Raw genomic sequence first — 26,384 nt, 5'->3', positions numbered from 1 at the left:
GAGGGTTTACCGTGGGAGTTGTTGCAAGCAGATGATCTGGTGTTGATTGCAGAAAGTATGGATGGACTGAAGGAGAAGATGAACAAGTGGAAGGAATGTATGGAGACAAAATCTTTCCTCTTCTCCAATGGCTTGATCTCTGATCATCAATTTGGTTTCAATTGAAAAAGAGACAAAAGGTCTGAAGGTGAATATCGGAAAGACGAAGGTGATGGCAAGTGGTAAAGCATGTGGTGAGGTGGAAAGAACTGGGAAGTGGCCGTGTGCTGTGTGCAGGAAGGGTGTCGGAGTGAACTCCATTCAATGTACAATGTGCGCTGAGTGGGTTCATCAAAAATGTAGTGGTCTGAGAGGGTCGTTTTCCAGTGTGGCAGCTACATTCAAATGTAAGGTGTGCACAGAGGGAGCTGCAGATGGAGGAAATGTTGAGTTGGATCTTGGAGACGGCATGAAGCTGGAAGGTGTGAAAACATTTTGCTACCTCGGAGACATGCTGAATGGAGAAGGTGGATCAGACTCGGCAACGGTTGCTCGAGTGAGATGTGCATGGAAGAAGTTTCAGGAACTGAGTGGCGTGCTGATGAGGAGGAGAGTGTCGCTGAAGCTGAAGGGAAAGGTGTATGCTGCATGTGTGAGAAGTGTTCTGATTTATGGGAGCGAGACATGGGTAATGAATGTAGAGCAGCAACGAAGGCTGGAAAGGGTGGAAATGCGAATGGTTCGATGGATGTGCGGAGTATCGTTGAGAGAGAGGAAGACAAATGATGAATTGCGAAAGATGGGAATATTGTCTGTGATTGATGATGTGAAGAGGAACAGGTTGAGATGGTTTGGTCATGTGTTGAGGAAGGATGAAAGTGACTGGTTGAGAAGAGTGATGGAAATTAATGTAGAAGGAAGTAGAGGACGGGGAAGACCGAGAAAGACTTGGCTAAAGATGGTGGAAGAAGAAATGCGGGCAAGGGGGTTAACAAGGAGATGCAGAAAATAGGGCAAAATGGAGAAGATTGTCATGGGGACCGCAAGGCTAACCCCCGCTCTAGCAGGGAAAATGGCCTTAAAATGCATGTTGTATTCGGATGAAACTGGTGGTTTAGGTATTCTATTAGCCAATTGATTAATTATTTCATGATTATTATCTATTTATTTTCATTATTAATTATTTATTTTTCTCCCATCTGGGCAATATCTCAGGCACCTTTTGAGCTAGGAATCTAATATTTGCACACGACAGTGACCAAGTGATGTGGCTCAAGGATATTTTTGATTTATTGATTCATCATTTAATCGATTAATTATTTGATTATTCAATTATTTAATTTTTTTGATTAATGACTTTTTAATTAATTTTCAAAAAGTTACAGCTTCAGATGAAGCACGAGTGGTTTCGGTATGCTATCAGCCAATTGATTAAGAAAATATTTTATGATTACTGTTTATTGATTTTAATTATGCAATTAATTAATCAATCAATTATTGTACACCTCTCCCACCCAATACAGTCTCCGAGCTGCATGGCGCCATTGGCAATGCTGCACTGGAGGATATTCATTTATTTGGCATGGGGGCAGAGTACTTTGAATGCATCTGTACGCGTTTTCAATTTGGTCACGTTGCCGGCGCTAGCTCGCCTACTCTTTGTGAAGGACAGTGTGGACTCTAACGTCCACCGAATGCTGGCAGACAAGCCGCCCAGTTCAACGTCCATCCGAGGGACGGCACACCCGTCACCAGGATGACAGTTTATAGACGGGTCGGAATTTTAACATAGACAAGACAGGTTAGACGTGAGTGTGCGTACCTCTACGCCATCCTGCCAGCCCATAGGAAGCTATGAACACCTGTTTAAAACCAACACATCTAAATCACACACCAAACTGCAAAACAAGTTGAGTTTTATTTGCCATGGGAACAGGATACAGAAAGCACCTTTTCATACAGAAATACTCTGTTTTTGTTTTTTTTAAAGATCATTACAGCTGTTGTAGCATATAAAAACTATATGCACCATGGCATGCAGTGAGAGACAAATGCAGCTAAAACCCAATCCCTCCATTGACGTTTAAATAAAATAAAAATAATAAAAAAAATCTTCCACAACATTGAAAATAAAAATCCTTAAGGTTTGCTGTTTTTGTGCTCCCCGTCACTCCTTCCCAACCAAGCAGATTGGGAACCAACTGGCAGCGTTAGCCCTTGACATAACCTCAAAAGAAATACCAATCAAAATATATAAAGATCATCCACTTGGCGCCAGCAACGACTCAAACGTTCACATTCACAAGCGTGGGCCATGGAGGAAAACAAAAATGGCACACAAGTCAAACCCACTCGCAACAAATCTATTTTTGTGTCGCAATCGGCACAAGTCGTGCCAAGTGGTCGTGGAGGCCCGGTCTGGCATCTCAGATTAACAAACGGGTCGCTTGGACGAGGGAACGGCGTTACTATAGATGGCACTGCCCCGGCACAGGCCCTTGTGGTTCAAGCTTCAGCAGTGCGTTTGTAACATCGAATGCAAAACGACCTTTATCCAGTGCGGCGCCACGAACATGGTGGCGGAACTCCGACTGCACATTTGAACGAGCTCCTCAGATCGTGGCACGATTCGCCTTTGTGGACGCGACGAGCCAAACCAAACCAAACCACACTGCCGATTCACCCAATAGTGTGGCGCCACATTGGTGGAACCATGGCGGAATCGTCGCAAAACCGAAAAATACAAATCCCCTTTTCTTCCTGCAAAAGCGTTCCGGAAAATGATCGAGCACGGATGCATCATCACCACGACGTCACGACCCAGTACATTATGGACCAGCCAGTTACCGAATGAGGTATTTACACAGGCCTACTGTAAAGTGCTTACTTTTACACTACAATACAAAAGAGAGAAAAAAAATTGTTTTTTTTTTGTTTACAACCAAATGTCGCAGTGTTAGCAGGAGTCCATCCCCAACAACCAGGAGGCGAACCAATAAAAACAACAACAATAATAATAACAAGCAAGTTATGCAAACAGCCAACAATATTAATAATAATAATAAAAAAGGAAATATCAAACAGAAAAGGATGTTCGACTGGACCATCGTCTGTAGCTTCAAGCAGCGTGACAAACCCTTGGAAAACGGCTCCGAGTGGTCCAAGGCATCGGTTCACCTAGAGCTGTTTTCCAAGAGCAACCAAAATACTACGATCCTGCTCCAGCACCTGTCCCTTGGGCTCCAGCAAGAGCTGGAAACAAAACGGAGAGTTGAAATGAACAAGCATGCCGCAACGGAAAACGTCACAAACCAGTAATGTCCCACTTCAAGGAAAATAGGCACGAGAGACGTTTCCAGGTAGGTTTCTTCTTCTTCTAGACAATGTTTCAAGGAGATCAGCCCTGCTCGCTGCCGACAACAAAGTCTCATGTACCAGAAAATGAAGATTGTGTCGAATGTTGAAAGAATTTTTTTTTTTTAACGTTTTTTTTCAATAAACCAGAAACTAAAACACCAAAACGTTTCAAGATAAAGGGACCGCCAAGAGATGGGGTGCAGATGAACCAAAAGAGGTCTTCTTGTGAAAATAGACTTCTTTTGTTCTGTGCTGGGTGACCGATTTGCTCACAGGACTTCAAAACCGCTTTGACTGCCAGGAAGGGGCGGCTCACTTGCGACAGCCATAGACGACAACTCGGTCTCATCCTTCACTGTCAGGTCTATGGAGGAGACGATGAACCTATGTTGCTCGTGATGCTACAACTGCAAGGACCTCCTAGCACTAAATCAGGCCAAAAGGCAAGGGATGCTGAATGTTGTAAAAAATAAAAAAAAATTGTTGGAATCGATTTAACATTTAAACAAATGACCCCTTTTGTACTATTGGGGGAGAAGGTGGGGGTGGCCGGTGGGGAAATTAATGTTTTGTTTTTAGGAGATATGGGACTTACCCCGAGTACTCCCATCAAGCATCCCAGTTGGCTGGAAAACATCACTTGGTGTTTGCCCAGCAAAGGTGTTAAAAGTGACGTCGTCATCTCCAGGGTACAGAGAACTGGGATTGGGTTCCAACGGCGAGGTTAGGTTGGCATAGGGCAGCGGGCGCCGTCCAATGGAGACCTTTCTCTCTGCAACGCACACAGCACAGCTCACGTGGCACACGTCTGCAGTTCCAGTCGGTCCCTCTTCATGGCCGTGCAGGTCTACATCATGCACTCACTTTTTTTGTGACCCTTGTAAGCTTGGGATCTTCCCTTTTTCTTCTGTTTAACACCAATGGGATGTGTAATGGCAGGCACTGTGTAAATAAACCAAAACAAATAAATAAATTACAAAACACAGATTATTGCAACGGGTTTATTGTCAAGGAAACGGTTTATGGTCAACCGCATGCAGACGTCGGCCACAGCTCACCTGGGGATGTGGGCGGTTGCAGTTGGAAACCCGCCATCTCGCACCAGCCGACCGGAAAAAGGTCCACAGACTCGCAGTCCACCCACTGGTCGTAATCATCCTCCCAGCCGTCGAAGTGCACGCGCAGCAGACGGTGCACGATACGCACCACCGTCGCGACGCATACCAGGCGTGGCTCCATGAGGTCCACGGCCTCCAGCTTGTGGGCCACCGAGAAGCCATGCTTAGGAAGCTCCTGGGGAAAAGGCGATAATTTCCTCTTTGCTATTGCCGTCCTACACTTTAACCGAAAGCCTTGGTCTGGTGCCCAAGTAACCAGTGCACCTTGTTAAAGAGGCCGACGGGTGCAGCAACAGAGTTCGTGTCCCGGAGGTACTCAAACCAGTTGAAAGGCCTTTTGCTGTAGCCTACTCGCACAAGAACGCACGCACAAAAAATGTCAATAGCACGCCGCTGGCACGACAAGTTTAGACAAGTGGGTGTTTCAAAACCTCCAGTAAATTCACCCAAAGTGCTCCGACCTCGTGGGGGTGTCAGCTCGATCTGGTTGAGCTCACAGTATCCGACAGGGAAAATGGAAGGCGAAGAAGCATTGTAACAGAACCAGTCTGCTCCATCTGCCGCTTCCATCCCGTCGATGCCAATCATCAGGAAATTGTCTTTCAGTACCTGTACATCAAGAGCTCTGTGTAAAATTCTCGCTTGTATCACACGGTAGTCATGCAATGCGTTCTCAATTCTCAACTCGTAACCTTCAGCAATAATAACCAACAGGCATCCACGTGGGAACAGGATACAGAAAGCCTGGTGTTGGCTTAGCGGTTAGGGTGCCGGCTTGGGATCCTAGGATCCTGGGTTCGAATCCCGGTCGATCGCTGAATTAACGCCAGGGGGGTTGACTCAGCCTGTCATCCTTCCGAGGTCGGCAAATTGAGTACCAGCTTGCTGGGATGAATGATCCGGTGTGTACCCCGGTTTAGAATAGGTACACCGTATCCCTGCGCATCGTAAGAGCGTGACCAAGGGTTGGCGTCAGGAAGGGCATCCGGCCATAAAAACATTGCCTCAAACAGGGAACCATGATTGTCATGGGGCCCGCAAGGCTAACCCCCGCTCTAGCGGGGAAAATGGCCTTAAAACGATCATTCATCCACGTGGGAACAGGATACAGAAAGCCTGGTGTTGGCTTAGCGGTTAGAGTACCAGCTTGGGATCCTAGGATCCTGGGTCCGAATCCCGGTCGATCGCTGAATTAATACCAGGGGGGTTGACTCAGCCTGTCATCCTTCCGAGGTCGGAAAATTGAGTATCAGCTTGCTGGTAATTCCCTGTGTGTCGAAAGAGGTGACTAACAGGGTTGGCGGCAGGAAGGGCATCTGGCCGTAAAACATTGCTTCAAAAAGGCGACCACGGTGCCCAAAAAAGGCCAACCCACACTCTGCGGGGGAAAAATGGCCTCTAAAGGTGATTCTTCTTCTTCTTCTTCTATCCACAGAAACTTCACGTAATGTAAAATGGGACTTCAACAACATAATGCAAGGAATAGTGAAATATATCATGGAAATTCAATATTCTCTCGCTACATGCTCCCTCCCAACTCTACCCATGCAACCCCAAGTCCTCAACCTTCCTGTCACCTCTAGGCCATCGTGTCACCCATCTTCGTCAACCATCCCTGCTGCTTGTATATGGCGTGAGAAGAAAAATAAATCACTTCTACTTCGTGGCAGAGCCCTTCCCCCCCAGATATACCACCCCAACAGAAACCATCCTTGGTATCATGAGGCAACATGCAAAATCTGCTTGGGTTTGGTTCAGTAGTTTTTTTGTTTGTTGCTGACGATGCATATATAAATACAGCCTGGTGTTGGTTTCCCCAAGCAGCTAAATCAAATTACTCCAGAGCCGTTACTCACCTTTCTAACTGTTGCAACACAAATGGTGGACAAGTTGAGGGGGTCAATAGCTTCGAGCTTCATCCCTTCCTTGAACTGCTCATCACTGTTGGCGGCTTCCTTAACCTGCACCGAGCGTGCAAAATGCACCGAAAAAAAAACCAAACAAACATCAATAACCATCTTCGCCACCATGGCAACCTCTCCCTGCGCTACCAAAGCACTCACCGTGGGAAAAAGGTAGTGGCCTGCGTCCATGTCGTGGTTGTGCTTCTTGGCCCCACCTACAGTAAAACGATCAGAGTAACATTCATGATTAAACATTAATCAATAGTAATTGATAAAGTAGGCTGCAGGTTACATGGACATGGACAAACGGATACACAAAGACACTTTATGTAGTCAAATGGTACATTCTTTGAACAAACTCATCAGTTTCCATTCTGTGTCTGGGTATTCATGGCGATCCAAAAGTAACGGTTCTTGCACAGGTGTGAATTTTTTTTTAATGAGTGTCTTGCACATTCTCACTCGGGCGATTTTAATTTTTCCAGTTGAGCTGCACATGCGTGGAAGTCACCAGTTGACCAATGAGCGTCAAGCGTTATGTGGTGTGGTGTCCGAATTGTGCCTCCAGTTCACTCAACCAAGCAATCCAGAAAAGGCAAAAGGCACATTGTGCTCCATTATGCACCGTTCCCACCAAACTACCGGGCTCACGGGATGGTGTGGAGGACGGAGGTACGCACACTCGTCTCCAAGCTTTCTCGCCTGGGTTTAAATCCCGATCCAGCTACAAACTGTCACCACGGTGTTTCACAGGCAGGGCGATTCATCAATGTGTGACGTCCCTCGGATGGACGTTAAACTGGGCATCGTGTCTGCCAGCATTCATCGGTGGACGTCAAAGAACGCTGAATGCCACAAACCCGCCCACGAGTGCACAACAACGAAAAATAAATAAAGAAATAACTCAAACTGACTATCTGGTCCATGATTGGCCAACTTGTACTTTACATCGCATACATTTCACAGCCAATCAGGGATCCTCAAAGGGAAGACACCACGGTCTCCATGGAAATTGCTGTGAAATTCACCGAAGTTTCATTCGCTGTTAAAATGATGCAGCTTTCATCACTTTTTTGGCTGGTGTTGGCTTAGCGGTTAGGGTGCCGGCTTGGAATCCGAGGATCCTGGGTTCGAATCCCGGTCGATCGCTGAATTAACGCCAGGGGGGTTGAATCAGCCTGTCATCCTTCCGAGGTCGGCTAATTGAGTACCAGCTTGCTGGGATGAATGATCACGGTGTGTACCCCGATTTAGAATAGGTACACGGTATCCCTGCGCGTCGTAAAAGCGTGACCAAGGGTTGGCGTCAGGAAGGGCATCCGGCCATAAAAACATTGCCTCAAACAGGGAACTATGATTGTCATGGGGCCCGCAAGGCTAACCCCCGCCCTAGCGGGGGAAAATGGCCTTAAAACGATCATTCTATTCTTCTATTCTTTCATCACTTTTTCAAACAAGGATGTGAAGTGAAACATTTGATGATCGAATGAGAAGTGGGACCTCAGTTTTTGAACTTTGTATTCCATTTCCACTTATGTCCTCTCAGTTCATTCAGTACAAAGTAATAATGCCAGATGTCGAAGCGAATGGCAGCGGCTATACCATAAAGTCAACATTTATAATTTACTCCACACGTGGTTTTCAGCCCTGCCTTACCCAACAGCTTCATTTTGTGCCCAACAGACTGTGCCCATCCGACAGGGTGAACGAGCGGGCTCTGCATGTGACACCAAAAGTCTTCCACTTCCACTTCTCCCCCGAACGTGCCATCGCCCAACCCCAATGGAGCAAAGGGCCCCACATCAGAGTCTTTGTACTTGAGGTGCAAGCGCCCGCCCACGACGCGGTCCACTATGGCGACGCGCACCCGAGAGATCTGCGCTTTGTCGACCACCTCGAGACGCATGCCGCTCTTGAACGGGAACGTTAGGCTCTCCTGCATCTGGAGAGGGGGACGACATCATGCTGTCAGAGAGGGAGAGCAGCCCGTTGTAGCACGACATTGTTCGGTTGAGGGCGCTCGCCATGCTCATATACTACTGCTTACCTTCATCTGAAAGTCTGCAGGCAACGTCTTGGACCCTGTGAGCTTCTTGATGAGAAACGTCTTCCAGTTTGAGCAATGATGCATGATTGCTGTATGATAGCGAAGAAAAGGAACGTTAGCAGAAATGAGGGCGAGAGTGGTGGAGGACCTTGGCCAAAATATATTACGTTTCATACAATAAAACATCAGGAATTGTGAATAAAATTGACGTGCCACGTGCCATGCCAGTCACTGTCCCATTAACAAGTGTTCACACACAGTCACCTTCCAGTGAGAGAACACGACACTTACTTTGGGGAGGCACCAAGGCTTTGTTGCTGGTCGCACACCACCCGATAGGATGGACGTCAGGCGTACATAGGTTACACCAGTAGTCCTTGCTCGAGTCGCCCTCATAACCCTCATAACGAAGCAGTGCCTTGTAGCCTTTGAAATGACAAACAAATTAAATCAAATCAAAACAAAAACATCTTGAAGCTCCAAAGCTTCACAAATGCCAAGAGAAGTTGCCGCAGTGGAACGGACCTGCCAACTTAACGACCCAGGCTATCCAGAAGACCTTATCAGGCAATGGGCAATCACGATTGACAACCTCAACCTTGATACCATCCATCACGTCTGCCCAATGGTCAGCCATGGGTGCCTGGAGCACAGGAAAAAAAAAATGGAGAACTTTTAACATTGGGAAAAAACAAAGCTTGTTTACTTAAACCCGCAATCAAAAGCGGGAGCGAGAAATAACAGTAATAACTAGAATGGCACTCGATAGATAGAGAGCATACCTCCACCAGGCTGAACAGTTACGTACCCCAATGATAGGACAAATCTGGATCCGGACCTGTACCTAAATCGAATCGCTTGTTCTTATCGCCGAACCAATTCATTCACCTCGTTTCTCAACTCATCGTTTTTGAGATATCCTGCTAAATGTAGTTCATGGCCCCAACTCTCAATGGTGAAGAATCACTTTTAAAATTCTAGTAGCCAGATCTGGATCTTCACGAAAATCTAATCATTTCGTCCTTATCACACACCCAACCTTTGCACCACATTTGTCAAAATCTGTCCACAACCTTTTGAGATAACCTGTTCACAGACAAACAGACCGGGATGAAAACACAACCTCCGCCCTCCTTCGGTGGCTGAGGTAGCAACGATAGTAATAATAGTTACTGATTCTGATGTACCAAAGTCTATTTACAGAGCGTCGGTGCAGCTGAAGCAAATTATTGGCAAGGGTGGTTTGTCAATGTCTTCCCAGCAGTAGTTAGGGCAGCAATCTGTAATTTGTTCAGGATGCCGACAATAACTCGCATACTCGTCGCGAAGGTCACCGTGAGGTCTTTAATGTCCACAAATTAATGTCGGCAAATGGGACACCCAGTTTAATGTCCATCCAAGGGACAGCACACACATTGGTGAATCACCGGGCCTGTGAAACACCAGGATGGAAGTTTATAACCCGAGCTAGACAGCTTTGAGGCGAGTGTAATAATAATAATAATAATAATAATAATAATAGCTGTTATTCGTAGTAGGTTTGCAGACTCAAACCCCATCATTATTCACAAGAATTAAACTCGCATTAACAACCTAGCAGTGACAATCGGGGTCGTACAAGAAGCGTTGTGCACGTAGCGAGAGGGAGAAAAGACAGTGAAGTGGGGAAGGGGTTCAAAAGAAGGACAAGAATAAAAAGAGGAATAAACAAAAATCAACAAACTCTGGAGCACAATCTCACTTTAAAAAAGTCATATTAACTGGAGAGTTCACAGACCACCTTACCCGATGCAGTCTTGAGAAACGACATGTGCAGCGTTTGCAAGCGGCAAATTTGAATGGTCGTGATGATGTAAAATGACGTAATATTTTGTCCAAGTACTGCTAACCGGAAGGGTTTTGAAAGTGCTAAAAAACATGATTTCTGTTCCAGGTGTTCAAGTGTATAATTAAATTTGAATAAAATAAAGTTTTAAAACGCTGTAAAAACAAAAAAAAACAAAAAAAAAACAAGAATGACCGCACTGTGGTCACAACCTGCAACAAAATGCTGCAACGGCAAATTGGGAAACAAGCATTTATTGCGCTATTAAAAAAATTAATTAGATATCACTGTGCATCCTGAATGTCCTGAATAAACTTTACTATCATTCGTCATATGGTTAGATTTTCAGAGGTCCTGTAGCGGCATAATTTTGCCTTTCATGTACAAAAAGGTATTGTTACGTTTATGGGGGGTGGGGGGGATAGATAAAAGAATACCGTAGGAGAGGTAGAACTGTATAGGAAATAGCATGGACCACGTAACGTGTAGGAGCATTTTGATGTATCAAATAAGGATAGTGTAGCTTAAGGTTGTTTAATTGTGTATCATACGGGGATGATGCCGTGCTAATTTGTGGTAGGGTTTCAGGATGATTCTCCCCAGTGCGTCACACCTGTAATTTTCCCGAAACGATTTGCTGACACACCCATAAATTACAACTGCCGACAAAAGCCAAGAACGAACTGGTCGAACTACACCCTACCCCATGGACCCAATAAGGCGGGGGCCCCGCGCAGAAGGAGCAGAGAATCAGTGGGCAGTTGGGAAGGCGGGCAGGCTATGCCCGGAGGGAAGCGATTGGCTCTCAGGATTGAGGAAGAAGAGTGCGTGTATTCTCCTTAGACAAGAAGCTGGCCATTTTGTGTGCTGGCAGATTTCTGTGTGCGCTTTGAGGAGAGCGAGAAGCCTTGGCTGTGTTGGCGGCATTCAAAAGAGGCGGTCCATTCCTGGACTCACCAATGAGCTGGAGGCCGCGTTGTGCTCGCCCAGGCAGTGGAGGAGGAAGGGGGCAGTCTTCACGAGCTCGCCACAGGCACAACAGCAAGCGCCTTTGACGCGCAGCAGCTAAGCCATTTTGAGCGCCCCGCACGGGTGGCTCAAGATCAACCACCGCCGGCCTTACAAAAAGGACCATTGGGACAAGCTAAGTGCCGGCACAAAAAGGAAGATCGTTGTTTTTATTTTATCTTTCCCCTGTCGTGTTTTGCGAGTTGGTTTGTGAGGTACCTCTGTAGAAATTAGTTTTTACCTCAACATTTATTTTGTCCGCGTCGTATCTACTTTATTTTCATGAAATCATTTGTGTTGCATTCTATTGTCGTGTTTATTTCTTGTCGTTTCAGAATAAACCTGTGTGCTCCGTTCAGTTAAGCATCTCGAATCTCGTCCTTCCCGCTCTAAAAATAACCGCCATTTTTGGGAGTCGCCTTGGGAGTTAAGGCCGGTTCGGCTATCCATCACAGTATGATCTTAATTGTCAGGTGACACGACAATATTTTTGAGCTCGGGTTGATCGAGGGTGCAACCGGAAGCGAGACGTGTGGGTTTGGTTGTAATAAAGGATTCACTCGGATTCCGAACGCCTAGAATGTCTTTTCCTTCCACGCTAAAGTACCTCATAGTCAATAGCACTCGACCCAAACAAAGCTAATCAAAATCTGACAACAAAACCAGGCAGTGTATAATCAGCAGAGCCCGACAGGTCTGTTAGGCCCAACAGGAAACAAGATGGCGGCCATATTTTATCTCGGCAACAGATGCCAGCAACAGATGTGGGTGTGGTCCGGCTGCTGTCTGACCAATGGCTGCACATTTCTAAAATCGACACTCAAAAAGAACCCCAAACAACAACAACAGCAACAGGAAGCTCCTGTCGACCTGCGACATGTCACAGGTAAAAAATTGCAAGTTTACACCACCTTATTTAACAAGTTACATTAGTTATCAGGCCTGTTGTTTGTGTCCTTCAACACGCCCTCAAAAACAGTAAGTTTCCTGTTGGGAATGATTTTCAATTTTGTTTAACCACGAGACATGATTTTCGATCGATTGGGAATGATTTGCAATCGGGACAAATTTAGAGCCAAAGTACTGATAAACTACCAGTTCGTTTTTGATTTGTGTTCAAAATATAAAACAGACATCAGACAGACAAAAGTGAACCAATTGCTTAACTGCGCTTTTTGCTTCGTAACAATACAAAAAATATATATATATTCAAAGGGTGGCATGGACACACTCACATGTTTAAAACAGCTCACGGGGGCAGCAGAGAAGTTATTCTTCCAGATGTAACGACCCCAATCAAATCCTTCCACAGTCTTTGCTGTAACAATAAACATAGGGGCAATACCCATGGTGCTCACCTGGTAGAATAAACAGTATACTGCACTGACTAAAGGTATTTTAAACCAATTTCAATGGTCGCTAGAAGACAGGGCAGCATGTAGAATCACACTAACATAATCATAAGACTTTAAACAAACAAACAAAAAATACATGTTTTGGGGGCTCTCTCTCGTCAAAACTCAAGGTGGGGAACCCGATCGAAGCAAGGGTGGAAATCACTCCATTTATGACGAAACGTCTGATGCCCGACGTGGAGATTGGTTTCTGAGGTTTGGGACATGGAATAAAGGGACAATGACAGTGAGATCAGGAAAAGTGGTGGAAGTATTGGTCAGAAGAAGAGTGGACATATGTTGTGTGCAGGAGATGAGATGGAAGGGAAGTGGTGTGAGAATGGTGAAGGGTAGGCAGGGACAGAAATACAAGTTTGTGTGGCAAGGGTGCCAGGAAGGCGTGAATGGTGCTGGTGTCCTGTTTTCTGAGGAGTTTGTAGACAGTGTGGTGAGTGACTAGAGTGAGTGAAAAGTTGATGATGGTGAAAATGATGATTGGAACGCTCTTGGTGAACGTCATCTCGGGATATGCTCCGCAGGTTCGTCGAAGCGATGAAGAGAAGGACAAGTGCTGGTGTGCAATAGAGAAGCTGATGGAAAACGTGAAAGATGAGGAAGTTGTTGTGGTAGGTGGAGACCTAAATGGACATGTGGGAAGGAGTATGGATGGTTTTGAGGGAGTTCATGGGGGTTACGGATATGGTGTGAGGAATGGAGAAGGTGAAAGGATTTTAGAGTTTGCTGACGGAGCTGATTTGTTGATTTGTAATACTCAGTTCCAGAAACGATAATACGCTTGTTACATACACGTCAGATGGGTCAACGACAACCGTTGACTGCCTGCTGGTGCGTAGGCGAGATAGGGGGCTGTTTCACAAATTTTGGACACAAAGGTGATCCTGGGGGAGGAGGCTGTTTCACAGCACTACTTTGTTGTCTGCGACATAAGGGTGAAAGGTGCGAGGAGAGCTCGGTGGGTGAAGTACCAACCGAGAATGAAGGTGTGGAGGTTGAAATGGGCGACATGAGGGAGGCATTAAAAGAGAGGCTGAGTATGGTAGAGGATGATGTGGTTGAGCTTCAAAGTGGTTGGATGTCAATGAAAGATAGTCTGTTGGGAGCCGTTGGTAAGGTATGTGGATGGACAAAAGGACCACCGAGGCACTCGGAAACATGGTGGTGGGATGATGAAGTTGGAAAGAAGATCGACGAGAAGAGGAAGAAGTTCAAGGAGTGGCAGAAGGCGAAGGGTACGGGGGCAGAAAGGGCAGAGCATGAAAGTTATAAGGCAGTCAAGAAGGCTGCAAAGAAAGAGGTAGCAAAGGCGCAGGAGGCATGTAGGAAAATGTTCAGAGAACGCTTGGATTTGGAAGAGGGTCAGAGAGCGGTATTCAGGATTGCAAAGCAGATGGCGAAAGAGAGGTGTGATGTGATGGGGGTGAGTTGCTTGAAGGATGAAGTGGGACAAATCGTTGTGGACCCAGATGGAATTAAAGGAAGATGGAAGAGATATATGGAAATACTGTTGAATGCAGAGAATGAATGTGATGGCAACATGGAGAGGAACCCAGTTTTAGGACCGGCAGAGAAGATAACCGAGAAGGAAGTTGAGGAAGCGATAAAAGCAATGAAGAGTAGAAAAGCGGGAGGGCCGACGGGAGCTGTGGGAGATATGTCGAAGGCAGCGGGAAATTGGGGTGTGAAGAGAATGACAGAGATCTGCAATCTGGTGGTGAAAGAAGGCCGCATTCCAGTGGATTGGGAACCGAGTACCCTCGTCCCTCTATACAAGGGGAAAGGTGACCCTCTGGACTGTGGCTCGTATCGAGCGATAAAGTTATTGGAGCATGGAATGAAGGTATTGGAAAGGGTGTTGGAGAGGAGGATAAGGAAGAAAGTGAAGATTGACAAAATGCAGTTTGGATTTATGCCAGGAAGAGGAACGACAGACGTGCTTTATATTGTGAGGCAGTTGCAGGAGAAGTACATGGAGAAGAGGAAGAAGTTGTTTCTTGGGTTTGTTGATCTGGAGAAAGCATTCGATAGGGTTCCACATGAAATAGTGACATGGGCATTGTGGAAGTTAGGAGTGGAGGAATGGTTGAACAGAGTAGTGATGGCAATGTACAAAAGAGCGCGCACAGCTGTAAGGACGAAGGACGGGAACAGTGGTGAGTTTGAGGTGAAGGTGGGAGTGCATCAGGGGTCGGTACTAAGTCCACCGCTATTTGTAGCTGTGATGGAGATGCTGGCTCGGAATGTAAAGGAGGGTTTACCGTGGGAGTTGTTGTAAGCAGATGATCTGGTGTTGATTGCAGAAAGTATGGATGGACTGAAGGAGAAGATGAACAAGTGGAAGGAATGTATGGAGACAAAATCTTTCCTCTTCTCCAATGGCTTGATCTCTGATCATCAATTTGGTTTCAGACCAGGTCACTCTACTCTGGACATGCTGCTTCTGCTGTCTCAACAATGGATGGAGGTCCTCAATGCCAAACAGGAAATTAGAGCTGTCTCCCTCGACATATCACGTGCCTTCGATACGGACTGGCACCCCGCTCTGCTCACCAAACTCTCCTCCTTTGGTATCCATGGAAATCTCCACGCATGGCTGGCGGACTTCCTCTCTAGTCGTCATCAACGTGTGGCCCTGAATGGGTTTCTCTCATCTCCTCTTCCTGTTCAGGCTGGAGTTCCCCAAGGCAGTGTTCTGGGCCCTGTGCTTTTTCTGGTCTTCATCAATGATCTCTCTGACTCTCTTGAAAATCCTCTCTATCTCTTTGCTGATGACTCCACTCTCTGCCGCTCCATTCCTCATCCCTCAGATCGGCAGTCTGCAGCCTCCTCACTCTCTGCAGACCTGGACAAAATCACAGACTGGGCAAACAAGTGGAACATGTCTTTCAATCCTGACAAATCTCACCCTCTTACGATGTCTCTCCGAAAAGACCGACTGGACAACCCTCCCATCCACTTTCTGAATAATCCTCTCCAAGAAGTTCTGTCACTCAAGCTTTTGGGTCTCACTATCTGCCATGATCTTTCCTGGGTAAACCACATTTCCAAGCTGGCCTCCAAAGCCAGTCGCCAACTGGGCATCCTCCGTCGTGCGAAGTCCTTCCTTGGCACACCTGAGCTCCTCACCACATACAAGGCTTTCATCTGCAGCTCAATGGAGTACTGCTCTCCCCTCTGGGCTGGTGCTCCTGCCTCACACCTAGCTCGTCTTCAAGCTGTTGAAACCAAAGCGTTCAGAATCATTGGAATCTCCCGCGATGACGCTATCTCCGAGGGCCTTTCACTTAATCACCGCAGGCAGGTTGGTGGTCTTTCCGTCTTCTACCGACTCCTCTCCGGCCTTGCTCCCCGAGCTCTCTCCGGGCTCTGTCCCCCAAATATTCCTGCAGGTCGCACAAGATCTGCCTGCAACCCTCTTATGGTTAAACTGCCAAAATCAAGACTCTCTGCGCTCACCTTCACTCCTCTTTTCTCCCGCCTCTGGAACAAACTCCCTCACTCTCTTCAATCCCACTCCTCCCTCCAGGTCTTTAAAACGGCTGTTCAACACCATGTCTTATCTTCCCCAATCCAAAACCTTGATCTTTTCTACCCCCGCTAATTTCACCCCAAATCCACTTTTTTGAGGTGACTTTTGACTTCTTTCCTGGAAGTCCTTGGTGTCCTTGCGTTTTATACCTATCCTGCCTCCCCCCAGGCCCTCTCCCTCCAAAAACATCTCCCGATGTCCCTGCTCTCAAATGTTATGTTTGTGTGCTTCCTCCCCTTCTCTCCCCATCTTGTCGACCGCTCCCCTTTTTATATATTTTGTTTGCTTGTTTGTTTGATTTGTTTGTTTGTTTGATAAATGTTAGCTCTTTCACGAGTCTCGACTCTGTACACACACACACAAAAAAAAAAAAAAAAAAAAAAAAGGTCTGAAGGTGAATATTGGAAAAACGAAGGTGATGGCAAGTGGTAAAGCATGTGGTGAGGTGGAAAGAACTGGGAAGTGGCCGTGTGCTGTGTGCAGGAAGGGTGTCGGAGTGAATTCCATTCAATGGACAACGTGCGCTGTGGGTTCATCAAAAATGTCGTGGTTTGAGAGGGTCATTAACCAGTGTGGCAGCTACATTCAAGTGTCAGGTGTGCACAGAGGGAGCTGCACATGGAGGAAATGTTGAGTTGGATCTTGGAGACGGCGTGAAGCTGGAAGGTGTGAAAACATTTTGTTACCGAGGAGACATGCTGAATGGAGAAGGTGGATCAGACTCGGCAACGGTTGCTGGAGTGAGATGTGCATGGAAGAAGTTTCGGGAACTGAGTGGCATGCTGACGAGGAGGGGAGTGTCGTTGAAGCTGAAGGGAAAGGTGTATGCTGCATGTGTGAGAAGTGTTATGATTTATGGGAGCGAGACATGGGTAATGAACGTAGAGCAGCAAAGAAGGCTGGAAAGGGTGGAAATGCGAATGGTGGATGTGCGGAGTATCGTTGAGAGAGAGGAAGACAAATGATGAATTGCGAAAGATGATGGGAATAGAGCCTGTGATTGATGCTGTGAAGAGAAACAGTTTGAGATGGTTTGGTCATGTGTTGAGGAAGGATGAAAGTGACTGGTTGAGAAGAGTGATGAAAATGAATGTAGAGGGAAGTCGAGGATGGGGAAGACCGAAAAAGACTTGGCTAAAGATGGTGTAAGAAGAAATGCGGGCAAGGGGGTTAACAAGGGGAGATGCAGAAAAAAGGGCAAAATGGAGAAGATTGCCAAAATGGAGGTTAGCAAGGCTAACCCCCGCTCTAGCGGTATTTTCTGAATAGAAGTTCTTTCCTTCACTAATCGCTCGTTTCTTTGATTTTCTTTTCTCTCCCTACCTCCCACGAACATCTTACCCTTTGTCTGACGTTTTAAATACATTTATATTTATTAAAAAAAAAAAAAAAAAAAAAAAAAAAAAAAAAAACTTCATTTTCTCTCTCCTCGCGGTCACGTGCTTGTTCTCTCGCCCCTCGTCTCGCCTTGTGCACCACCCCCTTTATCTCCTTTTCTTCCACCTCTCCAGCCTTTCCAACTCTAGTTTCCTCCACTCATTAAATCCTTTGTCCTTTCTCAAATACACGTCCTCACTTCGGGACTTTTCCCAGATTGTTTTTGAGAGTTTTGTTTAAATATTATTTAAATATGTCTAAACTTTCCCCTGCAGTGTTTTATTCAGTGGTTTATTAAAACATGCTGTTTTTCTTCCTGTTTAAAAGGCTTTTTTCAATTTCCTCTTCAATACATTCCATTTCAAAAGAAAATTAAATCCATTACAGTTCCTCCTCCCTACATTCTCCAAACTCTCCTTCATTCCACCCCTCCTCTATCGTTTTCAAACGGACCGCTAACTTGGAAATCACAATAAACCCAGTTTGTAATCAATGTTTCTCCCCCTCACCCCTCCCTTTCAATTCTCCCCTCACCCCTCCCTTCTGTCATACAAACCTTGATCTTTTCTACCCCTGTTAATTCACCCCAGATCCACTTTTTTGAAATACCAACTTCTTTTCCTGGAAGTCCTAGAGCAGTGTCCATGTGTTTTATACCTCACCCCCCCACCGACCCCCCTCACCTCAATGCCAAACTCCACTCTCTGCTCAAACTCAAATCCCCCCCCCCCCCCCCCTCTCATGCCTCCTCCCCCAAGCCCACTCCTTCCCACAGATCTCCCGATGTCCCTGTTCTCTGCTGTTGTACTTGTGTGCTTCCCTCTCTCTCCCCATCTTGTCTCCCGCTCCCTTTATTGTAAGTTTTGTGTGTCGGTTTTTTTTTTTTTTGTGATTAATGTTAGCTCTTACATGAACCTCGATCTTGTATACCAGAAAAAAAAAAAAAAAAAAAAAAAAAAGATTTCGCAGTGGCACAAAGTGAAAAGGTCACATGGTCACACTCATAAAATAGCTCACCAGCCTTGCGCTTGACTTGGCTCTGGTAGCCGGCTTGCATGGTGCCACTGGGTGCAAGCTTGGACGATGGTGTCTTGTGAACGACCTTGGCTTTCTTGCTTGGTGATTTCCCCTGCACAAATCCCAAAGAAAACAAAAATCATCCGTGGTTCAAAGTTGCGGCTGGCAGGAATAATAAAAAGAGCACCGAAACAGCAACGATCTTTCTACATCTTTTAGATTTGAGCGCATGTCCTGACTCGTACCTGCAGCCTTGCAAGCACGCTGGCTTTCTTCGAGTTCGACGAGTAGCTTCGCGAGCACGAGACGCTGCAGAAGCGCTTGGTCTTGGAGTAGAAGGCATCCCGCACGCCCACCATGCCACACATCTCACAAGTGGCTGAGGGAGCGTTTGTGGGACCATCACAGTGGAGCAATTACTCATAACGATAGCCTACTGTCATACAAGATTCTCATGCAATTTAAAAACACAATTCCTCAAACTGCAGCTGCACTTGCTAGGAACTCTGATAAATACCACGATGCGATGATCTGAATGGTTATTTTCCACCGATGATCCGAATGGATCCGAGTTTTACCATCAAAGGCCTCAACCTCAAGCTGAAATATAATTTCGGTTTAACTGCAGTTAAAAAATAAATTAACCCAGATATTATATTGACCGTGTTTAAAGGCCCAAGCATCATAATGAATAGAAACCGTTTTTACACTCCTCTGAGAAACTAATGGTGGAAGGGATGGGAAGGAGGGTGGGGTGGGGGATCTGGATTACCATGCACAGCAGAACACGAGAGGAGGCAGAAAAACAAATTCAAAAACACTTAGGGGAAGTCAATGGCACGCCATCGCAAATTCCCAAGCTTTCCACCGAAAGCAGAGTTGAAAGATGGCAAAAAAGATCCACCGGGAATGACCAAATATCAAATTTTGAGTATCTTTCCCCCATTTTGACCCCTGTAATGCCAAGTCCCCACCCAATGGGAAATTAACTGGGGATCAAATCTAAAAAATCGTCACGGGTTTCTTGCGCTTCCCAACGTTGATTGCATATACAAAGTTTCATTGAAAAAAAAAGTTTTAAAATGTGCCCGTAATTACATTTTTTGGTAGTTGGCCTTTTAACCCACAGGGCGGCACCAAAACTGACACTGCCCTTACACCGTCTTCCCATGTGCCGATCATAACTACCAAGTTTGGTGAATTTCTGCACAGCCGCTTCGGAGGAGATAGCGTGACGGACAGACATAGACTACAATATTATATCCTCCAAGTTTTTTCAAAAAGCATGGGGCTAATGAGAAACCGACAAGCAGGACTCAAGCATCTGCTACTCAAGCATCACTTTTTCAAATTATGGAGACTTTCGCTTCCACGGAACCTTCGGTAGAGTTAGAAAGTACTGGAACAGTTCATCTCCTTTGCAGGCTCTCGAGATGAACTTGCCATGCAGTCTTTCTTAAAATGAAAAGCAGTTTAATGTTATTTAAATATAATATATATATATATATATATATATATATATATATATATATATATATATATATATCTCTTCTCTCTATATTATAAAAGAAAGTTTTTGTTTGTCTGCGCAAGCTAATCTCCTGAACGGTGAAAGATAGGAGGAAACCTCCAATACAAAAAATGTCGGGATGGGCCCCGGGAAGGTCATAGGCTAGGTGGCGAGGCCGGTCGAGGCCACCTCGGCCGGGCTGGGCCCATTTCGCAATTAAAAGCTGAGCTGCATTTTAGTAGTCAATCTTCTACGGCCGTGAGTAAAAGCTGAATTATAGTAGTAAATTCATTCAAAAAGAACCCGGGCAATGCCGGGTGCTTATAGCTAGTATATATATATATATATAATGGAGCAAGTGTTGTGATCATGTATGTTTGTATGTATATCGCTCTTCACCCATTGGTTGGACAGCTGACTGTAGTGACGTCACTTCCCCCAAGCTCAGTGGCTGTGCTAAGTGTGTGTCGTGTGTCGTGCGTGTGTTCTATTATGAGCCTTAGCCCAAGTATTATAAAAATAAAGATATAGCATTCCGTTTAATCAAGTTGTTCCTCGATCATAAACCGCCATTTGTGGACAGACAGACAAAATTAACCAATTGCTTAACTCCGCTTTTTACTCAACATGGGGGACTAAACATACCCATGCCTGACTTTCCATCAGGGTAGGTGTACACCTGTCCATTAGTCTTGATAAGCGGGAGCCCAGGTGGCGTTACCACATGACCTCCGGTGACCAGCGACAAGGTAACATCATCCTCGCTTTCCTCCGAGCTCGATGAGGTGTTTCCACGATCGTCCGAACTCTCGGCGCTCTCCATCATACACACTGAAGTCACACCAACCCACAAAGAACCGGACGCCTCAGCTAGGATGGAAGCATTTCACGCGAGAATCGTAGCGAGAGCACAAGGTGGTGCTCGATGCAAAATGCAGCTCGGTTTCATCACTCCAAGACAAATCAAATACGAATCTTTCATGTGAAGCAGTGGATAGCAGCAGCAAGTGTCACGCAACAAATATATAGATGAAACGAACAAGACAGTTTTGTGAGTCACGCGAAGCCAAAATACGTGCCCCTTACCTGTGCTCAACCAGCTTTATTCCGCAGCTTCAACCAGCTGTTGACAAGTCTGTTTAAGGGCACAAGAATGGGAAATGTAAATCGTTTTACTAATAAACAAACTGTCACAATCGAAAAAACAAAATGATAAACATACATGTGATTGAGAATACGTTTAGCTTCCAATAACAAGGGAAAATATACAAGAACCTAGACCAGAACTCAGAAAACAGTCCATGTAGTCAAAAGTACAGTCAGGTCCTATACCTGTCCACCTGGTCAGGTCCACCAGGTCAGGTACAGTCAGGTCAGGTCAGGCACAGTCAGGTCAGGTCAGGCACAGTCAGGTTCATCTGTCCTACAGCGGCGAACGGCGTTAAGCAGGACGATGCACACTCCGAGGCCTCGCCTCGAGACGGCCCAGCTGAGAGATCAATGTGGTCGATCACGTGCCCGAGTGGTGTGGACAGGAATCGTTAACCCAACGCAGGTTATCTGGATTAAAGTAAACTCGATTTAAGCCCCCAGGAATAGTCAATCGAGCCAAAACGAGCAACATGTGGAAAGCCGATTGCAGATTATGGTTCACACAGAGAACGGATGATGGGGTTATTAAATAAATAAAGATTATGGGCACGAGACAATATGGAATAGGCCCGGCAGGGAGCGTGTTGTGCTTTGCTACCTGAAAGCAAGATAACCCAGGGGTTTTATATGCGACCTACTCCCACCACCAGTAAAGTCACATCAGGGAGTCGTCGACCCGTCGCCTTCAACCATGAGCAACACAACCATTCTGCAATGGAGGCTCCAAGCGGCGTGTGCCAATCGTTCTCAGCGCAACTTGCCGCCAATCGTTATGGACGTAGCTGGATCTCTCGTCTCACACGGGGAGGGGAACAGTCATACTATAGCCAGTTGAAGGTCCCCCGCTGCTCCGCCTCGTGCCCACCCGCTTCTAGAAGGGAGGACAGAAAACAGGACATCCTTACTCTGGTCACTGCAGTTAACAACAGCGCCTCCGATAGGTGTACAAACTCAAAGGACAACTTCACTCGAACGTGCCACTCATTACAATGATGTGTCCATGTACAACCTATGCAGCAAGCACACAGACCATGCTAAGGACTTTAGTACAATAGTGGGCCCGTTGGTCCATTGGACCAAATTTTCAGGGTCTTCATGGCCTTGAACGATACCTGCCTGCTGGGTACGATACCGGCCTGCTGGGTACGATACCGGCCTGCTGGGTACGATACCGGCCTGCTGGGTACGATACCGGCCTGCTGGGTACGATACCGGCCTGCTGGGTACGATACCGGCCTGCTGGGTACGATACCTGCCTGCTGGGTACGATACCGGCCTGCTGGGTACGATACCTGCCTGCTGGGTACGATACCTGCCTGCTGGGTACGATACCTGCCTGCTGGGTACGATACCTGCCTGCTGGGTACGATACCTGCCTGCTGGGTACGATACGTGCCTGCTGGGTACGATACCTGCCTGCTGGGTACGATACCTGCCTGCTGTAGTGCTGGAGCGTTAGGTTGCCTTTCACAAAGCGCAAATGTGCTTGGGCCAGGAAGGGGGTTATACGTTCGGTATATTATTATTGGCAAATTATACCATTATTATTGTTGTTATTATTATTATTATTAGTATTAATTATTTAATGCTTTGTTACAATGTTATCATTGTCTTTGTTATTACTCTCGTCAGAGGAGAAGGTATTGCATTGGAGTCCGTTTGTCCATCTGTCTGTCTGCACAGAATCAATACGATTTTCTCTGCAACTGTTGGCCCGATTGACAGGAAAATTTCAGCATAGGTGCAACTCCACCTGTAGAATCTTTTAATGATAATTACGACATCATAGGTCACGTGGTATGGGCGCCATCTTTGAAAAACCAAGAAACATTGCACCTCACTATCTTCGAAAGCGCTGCATAGAAAAATTCAGACATGGCTCATTGTAAAGAACTCGATGTGGAATAAAATATGTTAATGATGTCATCGGTGCCTCCATTATGACGTAACAATTCGACAAGTACAAAACTTAATCCGATCACGACGAAATTTATTGAGCGTCATCTAGGGATAAATTGACGGAGGGGAAAAAAAATATATGATGACATCATCAGTCACGTGGTTCGACCGCCATATTAATTTTAACCAACACAAAAGCCTTTTTTTTAAACCACTAAAAAGACATCTTGGCGAGGGTCTTCAATCTCCGATTGCTCTTTGTTTCTTTTGTAATTAGAATGCCATGCCTGGAAGGACGTATTAAGCTGCTCTATCTATACACCTTAACATGGTGTGCGTTTAAAACATGGAAATTCTGGGGGGAGAGGGGGGCGGCGTCAGCACCACACCACGGCGGCCCGGTCAGCACCACACCACGTCTGCCCGGTCAGCACCACACCACGGCGGCCCAGTCAGCACCACACCACGTCTGCCCGGTCAGCACCACACCACGTCTGCCCGGTCAGCACCACACCACGTCTGCCCGGTCAGCACCACACCACGTCTGCCCGGTCAGCACCACACCACGTCTGCCCGGTCAGCACCACACCACGTCTGCCCGGTCAGCACCACACCACGTCTGCCCGGTCAGCACCACACCACGGCGGCCCGGTCAGCACCACACCACGGCGGCCCGGTCAGCACCACACCACGGCGGCCCGGTCAGCACCACACCACGTCTGCCCGGTCAGCACCACACCACAGCGGCCCAGTCAGCACCACAGCGGCCCAGTCAGCACCACAGCGGCCCAGTCAGCACCACACCACGTCTGCCCGGTCAGCACCACACCACGTCGGCGTTCTCAATTTACATCGTTATAATTAAACATCTCTAACACTATTTATAGGCCTACACTAAACTGGTGAATCTGAATGTGTGGTAAATGAATACAAACGTTAGTCGTTATCATAAGCTTTTAGCTGTACTACAAGTATAACATTTTCACCACCACAACAACAATCATCAATTCATCATTCCCTATGCTCATTTATCAGCCAAGTAGAGAAGGAAACTGCATCCAAAGACAACAACGGTCGCACTTGAACAAACCGTACAAAGAGAAACAGAAGAAAAAGACGAATAAAGGGACAAAGCGCCGACGACGATTCTGACCATAGTTTGTTTCATTGAAAACGAAGATCGTCTCCAAATGAAGGGCACGTGGGTCCTAATAAAGAGGATCAAGTGTATAAAAAGAGCGGACAATTAAAACAAGGAATAAACGAAAAAAAGAAAAAGAAAAACAAAAGAAAAAACCAAAACTGAGGAAACAACTTCCCACAACAAACGAATCTCCCCTAACGGTAACACTGCGCATGCGCCAACAGCAAGCCCACACCGCGTGGTCAGGAAAACGTGCCATATGATTGGCCGAGGGGATGCCACACAGCAATCCTCATACTGCTTTCGACCAATCATAGAGGTGATACTGCGGCACGTTAATCAAGTGACGTCACGCTATTAAACGTGTGACGAGGACAGCAACACAACAGCCGAATGCACGCGCGATTAATACATTCAAAACCCCGTTTTAATCATTCAAAATTGTCGTCTTAAATTTATAAGGTGTGAGAAAATTCTCCAAGAAGATCCATTTTGTGGAGCTGGAACCATCATTGTCTTTTCGAGCGTTTCTGCTGTTCCTTGCGCAAGTTTCGGCCATGGCGGTATAGTTCGCTGCAGTGTTTATTGGATTTCTGGTATACACGGTTTGTAATCTCCGCGCTTTTTTTTTTATAACCATGACCATGACACCAATAACTTTAAAAGACCAATCAGAGAATGCAGACCCTCGCCAGGACTTGTTTTGTGTGGTGTATTTTGTGTGTCGATTATATCGAAAGATGTCCGAAATCGGAAATGAAAGGTAATAATGGTTCCTGGTTGTTGTGAAGGTCAAAGGTGGATACGTCTGAAAAGGTGTAAATGGGGGGGGGGGGGGGGTCTTCAAGGGTCTAAGGGTTATAAATTGTCTTCGGGTTATCAAGGGCCTTAGGGGTCTTTAAATGTCTTGGTGTTCTAAAGGGTCTTAACTCTTAAGGCATCTAAGGGTCTGAAGGATGTAAATGTCCAAGGGTGTCGAAACAATCTAAAGGGTCTTACTCTTAAAAGCAATCCTTGACTAGATCTAGGAAATCCTCATCTCCTCTCTGCCCCTTCCTGTTCCTGAACCCAATCTATCCCTGGCAAGATAAAATCCCCCATAATCAATACACTTCTCAATTCTCTTACCACAGGTCCTTCTTCCCTGACTTTTTTTTGTATACAAGATCGAGGCTCGTGTAAGAGCTAACATTGATCACAAAAAGACAAACTTACACATAAAACATAAGATAAAGGGAGCGGGAGAGCTAGATGGAGAGCAGGGACATCGGGAGATCTGTGGGAGGGAGAGGGCTTGGAGGGAGGAGGCATGGGAAGGGGGGGTGGGGAGGAGGCATGGGAAGGGGGGGGGTGGGGAGGAGGCATGGGAAGGGGGAGGAGGAGGCATTGGAAGGGGGGGTGGAAGCATGGGAAGGGGTGGGGGAGGAGGCATGGGAAGGGGGAGGAGGAGGCATGGGAAGGGGGAGGAGGAGGCATGGGAAGGGGGAGGAGGAGGCATGGGAAGGGGGAGGAGGAGGTATGGGAAGGGGGAGGAGGAGGTATGGGAAGGGGGAGGAGGAGGCATGGGAAGGGGGAGGAGAGGAGGCATGGGAAGGGGAGGTAGGAGGCATGGGAAGGGGGGGAGGAGGCATGGGAAGGGGGGGGGGAGGCATGGGAAGGGGGAGGGGAGGCATGGGAAGGAGGGGGGAGGAGGCATGGGAAGGGTGGGGGAGGGGTGTGGGAGAGGTATAAAACACATGGACACTGCTAGAACTTCCAGGAAAGCAGTCGGTATTTCAAAAAATTGGATCTAGGGTGAATTAACAGGGTTAGAAAAGATCAAGGTTTTGGATGGGGGGAGATAAGAGATGGTGGTGAACAGCTGTTTTAAAGACTGGAGGGAGGAGTGGGATTGAAGGGAGTGAGGGAGTTTGTACCAGAGGCGGGAGAAAAGAGGAATGAAGGAGTGAAGGTGAGCAGAGAGTCTTGATTTTGGCAGTTTAACCATAAGAGGGTTGCAGGCAGATCTTGTGCGACCTGTAGGAATATTTGGGGGACAGAGCCCAGAGAGGGCTGGGGGGGCAAGGCCAGAGAGGAGTCGGTAGAAGACGGAAAGACCACCAACCT

General features: G+C 46.6%; 1 protein-coding gene across 8 annotated transcripts; it reads right to left on the bottom strand.

Moving 5' to 3' along the window:
• Positions 1 to 1,878: 1,878 nt before the first annotated feature.
• On the bottom strand, positions 1,879 to 24,500 carry MBTD1 (mbt domain containing 1). Of its 8 annotated transcripts, XM_068117779.2 has the most exons (19): positions 24,288 to 24,406; positions 21,997 to 22,106; positions 21,170 to 21,218; positions 20,729 to 20,914; positions 18,819 to 18,952; positions 18,574 to 18,685; positions 12,474 to 12,556; positions 8,931 to 9,048; positions 8,697 to 8,831; positions 8,406 to 8,494; positions 8,015 to 8,300; positions 6,518 to 6,573; positions 6,311 to 6,415; positions 4,901 to 5,063; positions 4,719 to 4,801; positions 4,395 to 4,629; positions 4,201 to 4,278; positions 3,932 to 4,108; positions 1,879 to 3,700 (listed from the first exon to the last, which is right to left on the bottom strand). In XM_068117779.2, the coding sequence occupies exons 4-19, from the start codon at positions 20,907 to 20,909 to the stop codon at positions 3,606 to 3,608; spliced, it is 2,130 nt and encodes a 709-aa protein (XP_067973880.2). In that variant the 5' UTR covers positions 20,910 to 20,914; positions 21,170 to 21,218; positions 21,997 to 22,106; positions 24,288 to 24,406; the 3' UTR covers positions 1,879 to 3,605. The 8 variants fall into 8 exon arrangements, with proteins under 8 accessions (XP_067973880.2, XP_067973883.1, XP_067973879.2 ...); XM_068117782.2 differs by lacking the exon at positions 21,997 to 22,106 and having other exon boundaries at positions 1,879 to 3,231; positions 24,288 to 24,500; XM_068117778.2 differs by lacking the exon at positions 21,997 to 22,106 and having other exon boundaries at positions 24,288 to 24,492.
• Between the last annotated feature and the right edge of the window lie 1,884 nt (positions 24,501 to 26,384).

The sequence above is a fragment of the Myxine glutinosa genome, chromosome 5, assembly GCF_964187855.1.
Source record: "Myxine glutinosa chromosome 5, kmMyxGlut1.1, whole genome shotgun sequence".
NCBI lineage: Eukaryota > Metazoa > Chordata > Myxini > Myxiniformes > Myxinidae > Myxine > Myxine glutinosa.
The sequence above is the reverse complement of the archived record's forward strand: the minus strand, read 5'-3'. Positions and strand labels throughout refer to the sequence as shown.